We start from the raw sequence: 15,885 nt of genomic DNA, 5'->3' as shown, positions 1-15,885 counted from the left end.
GACGCCCAGCCAGCAATTCAGAGCAGTTTTAATGAGGGTGGAGGCTATACAAAGGACAGGGCCCACCAAAGGAGGGGAGCCCCACCTGTGGATGGGGCCTCAATGTGGATACCCTTCCTCTGTCTCTGTGAAGAGAGAGGTGAGCCCTTGGGGAGAAACACGGGGACCAGCTCAGCCCCAACTCCTGGCCTCTGTCTGAGCCAGGCCCCAGGATGAAGGGGTACTGCTGGTGTCAGGGTGGGGCGGTCTCAGCAGAAAGCAGAAACTTTATCAGGCCTCCCCCATGAAAAGAAAAGAAAACAAAAAACCCCCAATCAAAAATTAGGGGCCTGGGCCCCTCCCACCCTACCCTCCCTTCCTGTACGAAAAAGTGCAAAACATTATCACAAAAAGGGGGGGTCTCTGAGAGGCCCTTAGCCTAGGCTCTGAGGCCCCGCTCTGCCCTGCCCTGCCCCGGACACCGCGTCCGGCGCGGTCGGGCCCTGGGCCAGGAGGCCCTCGTGGGTGGCCCGAGGCTAGCTGAGCTCAGGCAGGGCCGTTTCATCATGCAGCAGGTGCCCAGCGGGCACTGCCCCCATTGCTCCTGTTCCCTGCTCAGGGCTTTGGCCTTGTACTGCCTGCCCCAGCCCGGGCTTCTGAGCCAGAACGCTGAGCCCGGGTCTGGCTGGTGGGGTTGGGCTGCAGGGAAGGACTGGAGTGAGGCGGAGGGCATCCGTCCTCCGTGCTCCCAGCCTGGGCCAGGGCTGCCTCTATGGCATCCAGCTCCTCACTGGCTGCCTTCATCTTGACTCGAAGCAGCGCTGCATAGGTGCCATAGCGGGATTTCTGAGGCAGAAGGCCAAAAGCAATGAAAGTCTGCCTTCCTCTTCTGGCCCACCTCACCCCACCCCACCCCACCCCACCACCCACCAAGAAATGCTGGGTCCTACAAGACATCTTTGAGAGGGCTTGGTGGTCCTCCCCAGACTCTAGAACCACCCACAGTAACAGCTAGCATTTCTATAGCCTTTACAGGGCTGGAGGCATGGAATACATAACAGACATGTCACTTGACCCTAGTGGGTGTGGGGCTTAGACTTGATCCCCAGAAGAAAAAATGAAAACTCGGAAACTAGGCAATCTGCCAGCCACTTGGCTGGGTCCCATGCTTTGATGCAATGCCCTTATGCCTAGCTTTGTCCTATGTAGGGGACACCAAGACATCAGGCAGGGAGGCTCACCTCAAACTCCAGGTAGGCCTCCTTCTGCCGCTGCTCATCAGCCTCCTTGCCTCGGGCCTTCTTTCCCAGATGTGCAGCCCGGTGCTCGCGCAGTTCACTTGCCATGGCCTTCATCTTGGCCTCGTGGGTCCTCACCTGCTCCTCCTAACAGCCAGGGATGCCTGGTCAGTGTCACTAGTCTACAGGCCCTTTGTGCAAACTTTACCAGGGGGCTAGGTTTCAATCACCACTACGCCCCTCCTCCTGTGACCCACACAGAGCTGTACTACATGGCTAATCACACATGCAGCCTAGAGCACAGCCTAGCACCCTGACGCATTCCATTCCACTGTTAACAGGCGGCTGGGTGATTCGGGACTACCTGGGAGAGGCGGGTGGCGGCACTGGGCAGCAGAGGACGGCTGAATTTCTTCTGGGAGCTAACGGCAGCTGGGAAGGGGGGTGCAGAGAACATGGCAGCCACCACGTTGATGCGAGTGATCCATGACTGCATCTGCTCCAGGCTCCTGGGGAGACAGCACAGGGCCAGGTTCCTGTCCAGCAGTGCCAGTCCCTCTGGGGGTATGGTCTTATTTATGACTTTATTCATTCAAGTATCCCAGGCTAGGCCCAAACTGGCTATATTGTCAAGGATGACCTTGAACTTCTGATCTCTTTGCCTCCACCTCCTAAACACTGGGATTGTAAGCATGCATCACCAGGTCTGGCATCTACAGGGCCTTCTGCACACTACACAATCACTGCTAACTGAGCTGTGTCCCCAGCCTAGGGAGTGTGGTCTTCAAAGGAAAGGGGAACCCAAGGAGCAGGGTCCAGAGTAGGTACGAGGACACTCACGGGGCCTGGAAGAGGAAGACCCGCCAGTCAGCGGTGCGCAGGTAGAAGACATGTGGCCTCTTGCTGTAATCGCTGGCTCGAGTGGCCAGGGCATGGTGGATGCTGATGGCATTCTTCAGCTCTGCCTCGGAAAGAGCCTTCCCAGGCTGGTACTCCTCCTACGGGGGGGGGGGGGTACCCATCTTGTCCTGCCCAGCCAGGCCTGGCCATCTCCAGCCACCTACTCCCCTGGGCCAAGCCAGCCCCACCACCCACTCCTGGCCCCGCACCTTCTGCAGATAGAGGATCATGCCCTTGAGGATCCCGTGGAAGGTCTTCCAGCCCCGCTTGCCACGAGGTGCTAGTGAGGGAAGGCAGGTCAGGGTGGCCTGAGGGAGGCCACCTCCCACCCATCCCCCAGGCCCCTGCACAGCCACGTACTCTTTCTGCAGTCAGGGTCTGCGTGCACCTTTCGGACCAGGGCCCCGTGCTTGTAGACGGCAGCCCCAGGCTCAGGAGTCAGGTCCAGGAAAGGGCTGGAGCTGCTGCCACTGCCCCCACTGACCCTCTTGATGACCTTGGGGTTAGGGTCGGCCAACTCAGACAGAGACCGTCTCAGCTCCTCTTCGTCTCTGCAGGGTGATTATTTCAAAGAGTACTGGCCATGCAGCCACACACACACACCTTCAGCCAGAGCTTCCACTCTAGAATGCTCCTCTTTAATAGGGGGAACTGCCAGGGACTCCCCTCAACTGAAGCCTGCTGTCTCTCAGTAGGGCTTCCCCAGGCTGCAGGTCTGGCCCCTTCCTCAGATGTCCTTCCTGGGGAAGGACCACACCTGGACCTTACCTCCCCCTGCCACATGGAAGCTTCCCATCATCTGACTAGCACACATCCAGTCCTGACACTTTTCTCCTGGACAGACACGTGTGACTCAGCTCTGTCCCAACCACACCTAACACCAGACTGCTCACAGTTGTTGGTTACATGCTGCCAAAAGGCAGAGATGAACTGAGCCTGGTAGCTCATGCCTGCAATTCCACCACTGGAGAGGTTAAGGCAGGATTGTCAAGCCAGCCTGAGACATAGTGTGAGGCCCTGTCTCAAAATCTAAAGGGAAAAGGTAGCCTCTTAGTGCCCTCAACATCTTTGCTCATAAATCCTGTCAGAAAAATCGGATTCAATTGTTGCCTTGCTCAAGAATCTCCAGTAGCCCCATTGCCTCCTGCATGGCATTAATTCGATCCTCCCACTCTCCTTTCCAACCATCCCAGCCACACCTTTGTCTCCCGAATCCCAGCTTCCCCCTTTGTGTCCTACAGTGCTGACTTCAAGGGTTGCCTCCAAAAGCCTTCGTTGATGCCCTCCTCCCTTCCTGCACACTGGTCCCAAGTCCTGCTCCTCAGAGGTGTTTCCCTGCCACCAGAAGCTCCTATTTAAGCTGAGCCATGACTGAACTCTGCAGGTAGGCAAGGGCTCTCCCAGCCTGGGGCCCCAAAGACAGAACACTTCCAAGACAAGGAGGAAAACAGTATTCTCTGTTCTCGACATTCCAAGGTAACTCTGGTACTCCCGGCGTTAGCCTGCTTTCTCCTTCTACGTTTTAGCACACACCCGCACTGCTTCAACCCAGCTTGTCATAACAACAGAGCTAGACACAAGACAGACCCCAAGTCTAGGCAGGGATTTCCAAAGAAGGAAGTGAGGTAGCCTTCCTGCTTCTTACGGCCTTCCACCCCAGTTCTCTGGTGTCCCCGGGCTCCCCCTTCCTCGTGCCCCAAAGCTAATCCTAACCCTTACCAAACAGCCCCACTACTCACATGGCCCACTGCAATTTTTCATTCTTGATGGAGCTGTACAAGGCCTGGGGAGAAACAAATCAAGGGGTAGGGTATTAACCCTGTGGGGAGGTACAAGTACCCCATGTCAGAGCTCAGAACCTTCCCTCCTAGCTTGGGAGAGGAAAAGGAACTAACAGGAGGGACATAACGGCCACAACCTAGCTCTGGAGCACAGCACTGAGACCGCGGCCCATCTCCACAGTTGGAGCTGCCTGACTTGGGCAGGTTTCCACAGGGAGAACACGCATAGCCACCTGTGGGGGAACTGGCTAGTCAGCACAGGAAACCCTGGCCCACAGCTGATGCATAGTAACTGCTAGTTGCTATTATTGTCTGTTATTAAGGGGCGCTCCTGCTCAGAGCCTGGTAGGAGACGCCAGCCCTAAATGGAATCAGAGACCAGCCAAAGAAATCCTCCTTCCTCCAACCATGTGTTCTGGCCCGGTTCCACAGCGTAAACCCACACAGAGAAAATGGGGAAACTGAGGCTCCGTAATAGTGTTCACCCTCTTTGGTTCCCAACTGCAGAACAAAGTGAGCCTTCCCCCAACTCCAATAGTGCCATCAAGCCAGATGCCAAGGGGCTCAGTGCTCTACCCACAGCCATATTTCATGTGGAGCCAACCAAAGACAAAGCAGGAGTTTCCCCTTCCAATCACTGTCTACCCCAAACTGTGGGTCCTGAGCCAGTCATTTCCCGCCTGTACAGTGGCCTTCAGAAGTCGTGCACAAGACCCCTGTCCTTGGGGATGGCTTAGAATATAGCAGCGATTCCAACTGTGGGGGCGCTTCTGCCAGCCTGTCTGTGAGTGGGTGTGTCCCCAGCATGTGCGTGTTTTGCTGTGGGGCTGTGATGCTGCCTGCGCGTGAGTTGGGTGCAGTGGTGACGTCGGTGCCTTCCTGGTGCTGGGACACAGCACCCCCTCATTCTCCCGAGACACCACAGGCTCCGTTCCGACTCTCACATGCCCAGCCACAGGCCTTCTAGGCACTCCATGCCTGCACATCCTGTCTGCAGGTAGGTGAACCCCAAAGCCTCCACCTCGCATGACACAACCCAAGCTAATCAACACACAGCTCTCGACACACCTGGGCCAAACCCAGTAGGGCTCAGACCTTGGACCCTCTCACTCCTCAACTATCAGCCAGGAGGCTGGAGTAACCAACCACCAAGATCCAAGCCACAACCTCGTCTCCAGCCTTCCAGTTCATCTTGTCCCCCTCAAGACTACCTCGGCCCACAACCACACCTTCCTTCCTCTGAAGGTCCCGAACCCGGTCACAGAGTCCTATGTAGACTCCCATCCAGAAAACCCTGCTCACCCACAATTCTGTGGCTGGTGAGGAAGGGCCACCTTGGCCCACCCCCACAGCCCATGCCCCGGAATTCCATCCCTGTTGGGCTCCCCCAACACCGTCGCCCCCACCCAGGCTCGCTCTCCTGCCCTCGGCACCTCCCTCGAGCCGCCCCCTCACTCGCCGCCCGGCCCGGCCCGGCCCGGCGTGGGCCGCGGGCCCGGCGCCCTCACCGCCTTTTTCTTCTTGCGGCTCTGCAGGCGGCTGACCACCAGGTCGGTGTAGAGCACGGGCTTGAGACTGCGCGAGCGCTGCGGCCAGCCGTAGCACAGGGTCTCCGCGCCGCGGTGGGTGCGCCCGTAGCGCACCGAGCAGAGCGAGCGCGAGCGCAGCCGCCCGGCGCTGCTGTGGATGCTGTTGACGCCGATCATGCTGGCCCGGCCGCCGCGCCGCGGCCCCCGGCCATGCCCCCGCCCCGGCCCCGGCCCCCGCCCCGCCCCGGCGCGCCCCGGACGGCCGCGGACGGCTCCCCGACAGCCGGCGCGAGCGCCCGGCCCGAGCCCGCCGGCTCCCACCGACGCACCGAGTGCTCGGCGGCGGCGGCGGCGCCGTGGGCTCCGCAGCTCCGCAGAGGGAGGGGGCGCCGGCGGGAGGGGAGGGCGCGGGCTGGGGCGGGGACGTCGCGCGACGGAGCAGCACGGCGCGAGCCCGGCGCCGCGCCGTGGGGAGGGCCGGCGGCGAGCGGGGGCGCATGCGTGGGGGCTCGCCAGGGGGCCGGGCCCGCGCGCGATAGGCGGCTGCGGGCGAGCGAGCGGCTGCGGGCGAGCGGGCGGCGTCCCGAGCGCCCCGCCGCTTGTCAGGATGGGGAACCGAGGGGACCGGTCGGCCCGTTCCCCTCCCCTCCACCCTCCTCTGAGACTTCGAACAGCCACGACCTCGTCCAGCCCATAAGCAGATATCCCAATGCCCAAGCCGAGTCCATATGCCAACTTGCCAGACGCACCGATGCCCACTCACCCCAAGTTACAGATGTACACCTCAAAGGAACCGTCTACGGCTGACAAACACCCTCCGCTGTCAAAGCAGACACAGCCAACTGGAAGACGCAAATACCCAAACTACACCCAAAGCACAAACGCCTCAAGTCACACAGGTCCCTTGATCCAAAGACCAAGACCGTTGCCAAATTCACACACGCGACAGTCCAATCCATTGACACCTCAGCTCACAGCGGACGCGCCCACTCAGATGCATGCTCAAATTCGGGTGCCCAAAATACCCCAATCCAGGACCTGTCCCGGGTCGTCACATGTATAGAGTGGCCCAGAAACCCCCTTCTTCAAGTTAGTCCAGGCCTTTCGAGGTAAAACATTCCACCTCCATCATGGGTCGGACGGCCCCCTCCCGCCGGCACCTATCCCGTTCCTGGCACCCTGGCGTAGGACCTGCTTCCAAAGCAGCCAGCGTTGTGCCCTGGATGCAAGAACCTGGGAAAACCTTGGCGCCCTTGCCCTCTACCTTAGGCTCTCTTCTGGACAGTGGTGCCAGGACGGTCTTTGTGGCTCTTATACATTAGAGTGGAGAGCAGTGTCCCCCTGCACACACACCCCCCCCGCGCATCAGCAGAGGCACCTCCCTCCCTCCCGCCCTCCGTGAACACTGGAAAGGAACCCAAGAGAGCAAATGTAGGGTCCAGGACGGCCTGCTCACGTATTTTCCAGAACCGGCCCCCCTTTCCTCTGCCTCAGGATTGCGTGCGCGTGCGCATGTGCGGTGAGAGCCTGCCTGTGGGGGCTGGGCGAGGGGGCGGTCCCCAAGCTGAGTCACTAGAGCCCAGGTTCCTGGCGCCAGAGCCACCCAACAAGTCCCTAGTCCCAGTCCTCCCTTCCTAAGGCACCCTGTCCTTCCCTTCCAGCAGAATCTACTGGCTGAGTTCCCCTCCCTGCAACCTTGAGCAGCTCCCTGGGGAAGTCGCCACCATCATTGAGGCCCTCCAGGTTTCCGATGAAGTCCCCAAAGGTCATGCGCTTCCCAATGTTCTAAGGGAGGAAAACAGAGGTCTGTGAGGTCGGGAGGTGCTTAGCCTCCCAACGCTTTTAAGTCTCTTTTGTTTTCTGGCTCCCACTTGCCATGCCCCCACTCACGTGGCCGTGGAGATCTGTGTTGAGGAGCATGAGGGCGCAGGTCAGCGTGTGAGCACCGTCTAGGGGAGAATTGTCAGCTTCAGCCGCCTCCCGGGTTCCTCCCACAGCACTGTCAGCCCCTTGCCCACCTCTCTGCGCCTTCTGACCTCCACTTTCTTGCCATCTGAACTCTGAAGCCATTCCATCTCTCCTGCAGCCCATTTCCTCAGCAAGGACCCCGCCTCGGATCTCTGGTTCCCAGCACCTCATTCCCCAAGTTGCTGGGGTGGTTGCTCCCTGCCTGCCCCCAACACTCAACATGCTCAATGTATTAAACGAAAGCAAGCGCGCATATGCAGAGCCAGTCAGCACTGAGGCCAGCACATACATACACACATAGGAACCACTTCATGCAAACATACCTCCACCTGCCTCTCAAAACACACTTGACATGGCAACATGCCTGCCCCGTGGACAGCTCCATATGCATGTAGCTGTATTTTTACTGATGCATGTGCCCCTGTCTACAAACATGTACATTCATTTCCTCTTGCACAAACACTTGCTCCTGTATATGTGTGGCCTGGCGGCCAGCTGGGACAATCCTGCTCCCAGCCTGCTCACCCTCTGAGGACAGGGCTTCAGGATTGCACTGGAAGTACCGCTGGGAAAAGTGGGCCAGTACACGCTCCCGCTCCTGGGTCTCACCCATTAAGGCCAGCTCCTTTAGAAACACCCTGAGGGGAGAAGGAAGATGATGTCACCCCCCCCACTCAAGAGCTCCTTAGCAGGAAGTTGTGGCCTCTGAAGAATGATGTCAAGACAACTTAGAAGCATAGAGCTGGAACCCCAAACACCAAGCCTCGTGGGTAGGACTATCCTCAGAGGTTACACACCCACCTGAGAGCTTGATCCAGAGTCATGCCGGTGAAGACAAAAAACTTGAGATACTCGCCAGCCACCAGTTTGCTGAAGTCATTGCTGTGGGCAGGGCAGACAGGTAGGTGTCACAAGGGCAAGTGTGAGGGGCCAGCTGGGCATTGCCTAGAGGCCTTGGGCATTAACTGGAGAGGATGCATTCCTTGACCCCAGCCTCAGTCCCAGCCAGGGGGCATTACTTCTTGCCCAGATGCCGGGCCACATCAGCCTTCCTGAAGCCATCAAGTCGGTATAGCCTCTTGGCCAGGCGCTGTGCAGCCTCCAGGTCTGCTTTCTGTCCATTGGACAAGGTATCTGTGCTTCCCAGGGCCAGCCGCTCTGTGCTGTCCAGCTCTGAGTCTGAGTCGGACACCAGCTGGCTTAGGGGTGGTTCACTGCCAGGGTAGAGCAGCAGCTGAGGGTTGGGGCAGAGCCTTGGGGATCATCCAGAGCCCCCCTTTGCTCTAGACCCAGAAGTTGGGGGATGGCTGGAGGGGCATGGGAAGGTCATTTTCTTTTTTCCAGGGTGGTTAGCTTCCTCTCAGTCTGCCTACTTTGTCTTCTGTCAATGGAAGTTCTGTCTCAGATCTAACCTGTATCAGTGCTGTGGGAGTCCTGGCTGCTCCCCAAAGCTCTCAGGGACCTAAGTTTGCTCTTCCATATAGAGTCCCCATCTCCACACCTGCCCCCCTCAAGGCAGTGCTCCGTCTGCGCACACACCCCTGTCCACAGGTGCTCCCGTGTGAATGGGATGCTGGGGAAGCACGGTAGGGTTACTTCCTGCTCCTTTCATTTCCCGCCTTTCAAAGGACTCTCCCTTTGAGGGGAGAAGGTGTTCCCTTTTACCCACAGAGAAGCAGTTCCTGGGGTTACAGTTTTGGGGGTCAGAGTGCTCCCCTCATCCTCTTCCTCTCCTTCCTTCCCCACCCAGCTGCTCTACTCGCAAAGCCACCTGTCACCCCAGAGACAGAGGCCGGAAACTCCTGGTTGCTAGGCAACCCTGTCTCCCTGGCCACCCCCTCCTGTTGCCATGGCTTCCATGACTGAGAGGGTAGCAGCAGAGGGGAGAGCACAAAGGTTAGGCTATGAAAGGACACTCCTAGAGCAGCCTCTTGGAAGAGCGGGTGGTGGGAGGGCAGAGGAGGGGAGGGGCTTTTGGCTGTGGGTCTGGCTGGGTGGGGGTGAGAGGCTCTATCTGGGGAGGAGAGGGCCCTCCAGGAGAGAAAGAGGATGTTCTCTGGGGATTCTCCAGTCACTGGATCTGAGCCCGGGAGGGAGCTGCAGGGGACAATGGCAGGAGGCCTCCAAACTGGAAAACAGACATCTGGTAACCACCCGCTCTTGGTCAGGAATATAAACGACTTCCTCATTCTGGGGCTCTGTCCCTTAATCAGCAATTCCTGGGGGCCTGGGATTGGGGCTGACCAATGAAAGAAAATACTCACCTGCCAAGAGGTGCTGCCCCCAGCCCAAGGCTATCCTCCGAGTGGGAGGGACTAGGAAGCTCCCTCCTCGGGACCAGCTTGGCCCCAGCATCTGATTCTTCCACCTCCCTTCTCTGGGTCCACAGACCGTCAGCAGCAGAGCTGGTACCAGAATCGGGTTGGAGAGGGGCAAGTGGGGCAGGTGCGGGAGGGTCAGGCCGGGGAACTGGGGGCTGGGGAGGCATCTCAAAGGTGAAGAAGGGGCTCTTGGTTGGGCCAGGTGAGGCCAGGGCCTCCAGGGAGGCAAGACTGCTATAGGAGGTGCCCTTGGCCCGGTGTGACTCCAAGATGGCTTCAAACACACAACTGAAAGAGTCAGGCCCATCCACTGAAGGGCTGGTCCCAGGGAGAAAGGGCACTGGTGACTTGAGAGGCCCAGAGAGTGGCATGTGGTCCCCTGGTCTGCAGAGGCAGAGAGAATGTCTAATCAGCTTCTCAGAACCAGGCCTTGGCAGGATTTCATCGAACACTTGCCAACTGATACAGGGACTATCATCCCCTTGCCATAGACCCAAACCCCCTAAGAAAAAGCCGGTAGGGGAGAGGGCCCATGAAATTCAGTGACTGTGGGTCCGGCCCTGCCCTCCCTAGCACCCAGTCCCCCTCCCTCCCTCTCCTGCTAATCTCCCTCTCTCCTCCTTTCCCCTGATCTGCTTCCCTCCTGCCATCCCTGTTCTATTTCTGGCAACATCTTAGGAGAAGCTGTGGCTCCAAACTGCAGCGGGGCGTGAGACAGAAAGGAAAAGCCCCACACTTCCACACTCGTGTCAGGACCCGGGATCTAACCCATGCTCCCATGCCCTCAGGCTGGCTCCCATGTCCCCAGTTTGGCCTCTGGCTTCTGGCCCTTGATAATCTAGAACCCTGCCTCATCGGGTGGCTGCCCTGACTCTCCTGGGTTTGCTCAAGGCCCACACATTCCTAATAATCTCCCAGGCCTCAGACCTCTGCCTGGAATCTTCTGCCCATTCTGCCCATGCTGTCCTGGTCCTCACAGCCCTGTCTTCTCTCCCCCAGGTTCTTGCTGGAGTAGACAGAACACAGGGAGCTCTTTCCCCTCCCTGCTCCCACTCACCGGGGCCCCTCTGAGGCCTCAAACACCTCATCCTCCACGTCCTCGTCACCACCAGCCTCATCATCTTCATTGCCACTGCCCAAGCTGGAAGGAGGGCCGGGGCATGGGCTGGGTCTTGAGGCAGGGGGTCGGCCGGTGCCGGCAGGGCCCTCAGAACTGGGCTGACTCTCAATGGCAGAGTCAGCGGCCTCCTCCTGCTCAGCCAGCACCTCATCGATGTCGGTCTCTCGGTAGCACCTCAGGGGCACCGTGTCCAGGTCTGTCTCAGAGTACTTGGCTGCTCGCCCCACAGCCACCCCAGAGCCTTGCTTGGAGCCCACCCCATGTGATGGGAGGACTTGCTCTGGGGGCTTAGCACCTGTATGCACAGACAGCCAGGTCAGGGGGATAGTTTCCCCACAGCCTCACACAGGCTGCATGCAGTCTCTAAGCAGCATGTATCTGTCACACCCTTCACTTGACCCAAATGCCTGTGGAACTCATTCCAATCAAGCCCTTATCAAATCACTATGAAGGAGACCAGACTAGGAACAACAAGGAATAACCCTTGCTATCCAGCACCCCCCCCCCTACCATCCAGCTTCCTCCAGAGCCCAGTCCGACCCTCAAGGCACAGATGAAAGACTGCAGCCAAAAGAGACTTTGGCTGACTCCGGAGTAAAAGGAAGCCCTGAGGGAGGCTTGAAGGCTGCCTCATTGCCAGTCCTAGGATGCTGTGGAGAAGGCCCTATCCTCTTCCCCTGGGCTAAACCCAAGCCTTACCTGAGCTGGGGGCATCCAGGGAGCCATAGAAGAATTCCCATTTGGCTCGAGCAATTCTCTGCGCATGAGAGGAGACTTCCCGGGTGGAGGACCAGGTGTCCCCCTGAGTCAAAGAGGAAGTGAAAGGCACAGGACCCCAAAATGAAAGCCAGACATACAAGGACACAAGAATATGGAGCAGCAGACAAAAACCCACATGGAACAAGGGTGAAGGTGCAGGACAGGGACAGAGGGCAGGAAGGCCGACTTAGGACATTGAAGGGTTTGGGAGAACATGAGACAAGCCTCAGTCCAACAGGGGCTGAGCTTTGTCCCTTAATTGGGGCACCAAGGCCCCAGGGAGCCCAAGGCAGATTTCGTACCTGGGTTAGGAATCCAGTGTCTGAAGGTCCTCTGAAGTGCATGGCCAGGTGCTCAGGGGTCCCCCCCAGCCCATTGGGGAGAGAGGAGTAAAGACCATCTACCCCAATCTGGGGTGGGACCAATGGCCCACGTGAGGGGTCCCGGCTGCCAGGAAGAGCAAAGCCTCCTCCAGCTGGGAGTGGGTCTGATGTGGATGCCTCTAGCCGCAACTTCCGGTTGCAGCCAGGTCCAAGGACTGGGGAGGGCCTGGAAGGAGAAACCCCACCCAGGTCCCAGCTCCGACTCAGGCCTCCGGAAGCAGGTAGGCCATTCAGTGGCCTCACACTGGCCTTCTCCACAAAGCGGAAGATGACCACAGAACTCTGTGCCCCTGGTGGGGGCTGCCCAGTGGGTGAAGAGGGTCCCCAGCGTGAGGGAGCCATACGGGGTGATGGGGGGCCTCGCAGAGGGGTACAAGGCGCTGTCACGCGTCCCAGATCCCGGCCTCGAGGACCTGGTCCCGCTACTCGTCGTATTAGCGATCCTGTACTGCCGTACATGCTGGCTGGGGGGCTTTGGGGCACTGGGCCTTCGGGGAGCCATCGACGAGGGCATCGTGGTGGGGAGATGGCACAATCGCCTTCTGAGCAGAAGCGCATGGCACCCTGGGCCATGCTGGGGCCGGGGGTCAGGCTGGCGGGGCAGGGATGGCGAGGCCACGCAGGGAGTGAGGGGGCTGCATGCTCTTCAGACAGGCCTGCAAGAGAGGGGGGTGAGCATGGTGAGGTGGAGTTGGACGGGCAGCAGCGTAGACAGAGAGGAGGAGGTGGGTTGGGGTTTCTAAGGTCCAGTCACCCAGCCAGGCCTGGAAATAAGGGATCACCCATCCTAACCCTGAGGGCTCCTTCCATGGAAACCTTAGGGGAAAAGGACCATCCACCCAGTGGGCCTTCAGTTCCTCTCCTTCTGGGAGCCCTGAGCATCCCTTTAGGACGGAAGAGCAAGGATAAGTCAGAAGTTCATTGAGTTCAGTTCTGGGGCAGTTGGGAACTCTTTCTTGTGTGGGGACTGGTATCCCACCTTCTGGATCATAGGGCCCTGGATCCCCTAGAGTCCCACTTATGTGGGGGGGGGGGCTCGCTCAAGAAAAGAAAAACCAGCCTTCTTGGAAGGAGAGGGAGGAAAAAGAGGGGTTACATAGGGACAAGGAAGTGTTGAGAGACAGGGAAGAGGTGAGAAGAAAAGCCCCCAAAGAGGCCCCAAGTTCAGGACATGCACACACACGCACACGCACACGTATGAATTCATATACACACATGCAGAAGGACAGACATGAGTACACAGTTACCACATTCATAGGCAAACACCCTCCAACCACACAGACACACGCAGTGCTGCTCATAGACACACCCTCATACACTCACAGTCATAACAAATATGTGTGCAATGGGAAAGCCCATGATTGTTTTACACACAGATCACCAAACAGGAACACACAAAGGGGTACCCAAATACATACACAAGCTCCCATCTCCTGATGCACACAGAGACAGGTGTATCAGACAGAGACCTCGGCAACAGTCATAAACACAGATGCACATTTGCACACATAATCAGAGACATAAATCCCCCGCCCAGGAACCAGGTCAGGGTGAGGGGGGTTGCACCACATTCCTCTCCCCCAACTCTAGGGGTATGACATTTCTTGTCCAGTCCAGGAGGGGCCATAAAGGAAAACAGGGCCTCTGGTGGCAAAGCAGGGTAGGGAAAGCTGTCAGAAGCGGCAACCCTGCCAGACAGGTTCTTGAAGCTCAACAGGGGCCTGGACCTCCCCTGTGCAGCCCCTCCTCCAAGGCACCCCAGTACTCACCGCTGCTCGATCGGAGCTGGAACGGAAGAGAGGCAGAGAGGCTGGGCCCCGCTCAGCTGTGAAAGCAGCACGGCTCCCGCTTGCTCCAGGCCCGCCCGCCTCTCAGTCCCTCCTCCACCCCTCCCCACGCTCTGCTCAGGCAACGCTAATCCCCCCACCACCTCCCTTCTTTCCCAGGGCCCCGAGTCCCGAAGAATGCCAACCCCCTACTCACTACCTAAGACTCACGCCAGAGGAAGGCGAGAGTGTAGAGAGGCCCGGTTCTGTTCTGTTCCCTAAACCCTCAGATGCCCCACCCCACTCGTGTTCAGTTCTCTCTCGTCCATCATCTCCTGAGCCACACGTAGGGTCCGGCTGCACACGCCTGTCCTGCTCCAGACCCCACGCGTGTCCCTAGGAGGCTGCCACATGACCTGTTACATGCCACACGCGCTCCCGCCCCCACAAGCACGCGGCCACGCAAACCACACGGTACGGGAGTAGACCGGGCCCGCCCCCTAAAACCAGAAGACCCGCTATGGAAGGGCCACCAAGGGAACGCGGTCCTCAGCCGCAGACCCCAGAGTCCTGTCCTGAACACCCACCCGGAGTGCAGAGGAAGGATAGGTCAGACTCCAGGAAGAACTTCCTTGCTGCCTAGGTTAATCAGTCGTCCCGCCTTTTCAGGAGCGAGAGTTTAGAAGGGGTGACCCGAAGACTGGGAAGAGAAGCACAAGCAAACCTCGTGCCCTTGGCCAGGGTGGAAGAGGGTCTGGCTATTTTAGGAAAACGCCACACGAGTTACTATGGCAACTATTCTCCTTTGGAAGGCCAGGGCTGGCAGGTTGTGACCTCGGATGGAAGAGAGGGTCGGTTCGGGTGGTCAGAGGGTGCGGGGACATTCGAGGCGGGGGTGCGCGGGGCTCACCGCGGGGAGGGGTGGCGCGGGTTCCGCGAGGTGCTGAAGGGGACAGCGCCAGATTTGTCGTAATGCGCAAGCGCAGAGGCGCGAACAAAGGGGCGGGGGAGGAGGCGCGCGGCCGGAGGTGGTGCGCGCCCACGTATATCTTTGCAGAGATCCTTCCAGGCTACCCCTTCCCCAAGCAGGCTGAGAAGGAGAGGAAGCAACCCCCCTCACCCAACTTCACCCTCTTCTGCTCTTCCGGTGCTGGCTGGCTTCTCCCTCCATGCTACATTGAGTAAGGAGGTAGTGTGGAAGGGATTCTGGGAAAACCAGGATATCGGAGTCCTTTATCCTTGCTCCCTTTGATCCTGGTTAAGGAGCTTCCTCTCTAGAGCCTCGGCGTGCCCATCTTTAAAATGGACACACCTGCCTACCTTTGCACAGGTGCCCAAAGCCTGGTGAGATAACGGATGGGGAGTAGCTTTCTTTGCGAAGAAGTGGCGGAAATGTTTGCACAGGGCGCGCAGCCGTGTAGGTTCAGCGGCCCTACGGTCTTCCACATGCTCCCACACCCACCTTGGATGCTGGAGGAAATGATTACGCCGGGGGTTCTCCATAGTGGGGCTTGGGGTTAGTATGTAGTGAAAGTGGAGCCTAATGACTGAGCTGCGAGCTTTGGGGCGTCACTCTCCCTACAATTAACCCAGGGCCAGTCAAGAAGCAGCAGGGCTAGCAGGCTGCGCTGAGCACGCCTTCCTCCCGGACTCTGGACCGCTGAGGGGCCCCAGCTAATCCCATGTAGCTTTTTCCTTAGGCAGAAAGCCGGCCCACGCTGTCCCGAAGTGGAAAGGGATGGAAGTCAAGAGTGTGCCCTTCACAGCTCACAAGGAATGAATGGCAGGTTAGAACAAGTTTGCTCGAGAGTAAAAGCCTTAGCGTCGCCCATTTAATTCATTCTTTTGGCAATTACTTATTGAGCACCTACTACATGCCAGTTACTTAGAGCCCGGGCCGTCTCTCTCGCCTTTTCTTTTTTCAAAGTCGCTCAAACGCGACCAGAGGACAGGGGGAGGCCCTGGGTAGCCTGGGCGCCCTGGCTCCGCCCCCTGTGCCTTTGGCCTTGCCTGCTCCTCCCATCACCACTCAGGCGGCTACTGGCCCGCAACCAGGACCCAAAGCACAGACTCGGGCTTCAAGCCCTGTAGCCGGAAGACGTCTAATGGTGCATCACTGGTGTCTTCTGCCTCAGTTTCGG

The 15,885-nt window shown here is 58.6% G+C and overlaps 1 protein-coding gene across 1 annotated transcript; it reads right to left on the bottom strand.

Moving 5' to 3' along the window:
- Positions 1 to 10: 10 nt before the first annotated feature.
- On the bottom strand, positions 11 to 15,631 carry Psd (pleckstrin and Sec7 domain containing). The gene is made up of 18 exons (XM_027407134.2): positions 14,332 to 15,631; positions 13,748 to 13,803; positions 11,898 to 12,634; positions 11,536 to 11,638; positions 10,774 to 11,131; positions 9,660 to 10,100; positions 8,415 to 8,609; positions 8,197 to 8,277; positions 7,921 to 8,033; positions 7,318 to 7,376; positions 7,123 to 7,212; positions 3,857 to 3,900; positions 2,478 to 2,668; positions 2,327 to 2,397; positions 2,058 to 2,215; positions 1,582 to 1,726; positions 1,221 to 1,364; positions 11 to 825 (listed from the first exon to the last, which is right to left on the bottom strand). Exons 3-18 carry the CDS (start codon positions 12,549 to 12,551, stop codon positions 595 to 597), a joined length of 3,078 nt encoding a protein of 1,025 aa, XP_027262935.1. The 5' UTR covers positions 12,552 to 12,634; positions 13,748 to 13,803; positions 14,332 to 15,631; the 3' UTR covers positions 11 to 594.
- Positions 15,632 to 15,885: the final 254 nt, after the last annotated feature.

Source organism: Cricetulus griseus, chromosome 3, assembly GCF_003668045.3.
Source record: "Cricetulus griseus strain 17A/GY chromosome 3, alternate assembly CriGri-PICRH-1.0, whole genome shotgun sequence".
Taxonomy (NCBI): Eukaryota; Metazoa; Chordata; class Mammalia; order Rodentia; family Cricetidae; genus Cricetulus; species Cricetulus griseus.
This window is presented reverse-complemented; position numbering and strand designations above follow the sequence as displayed.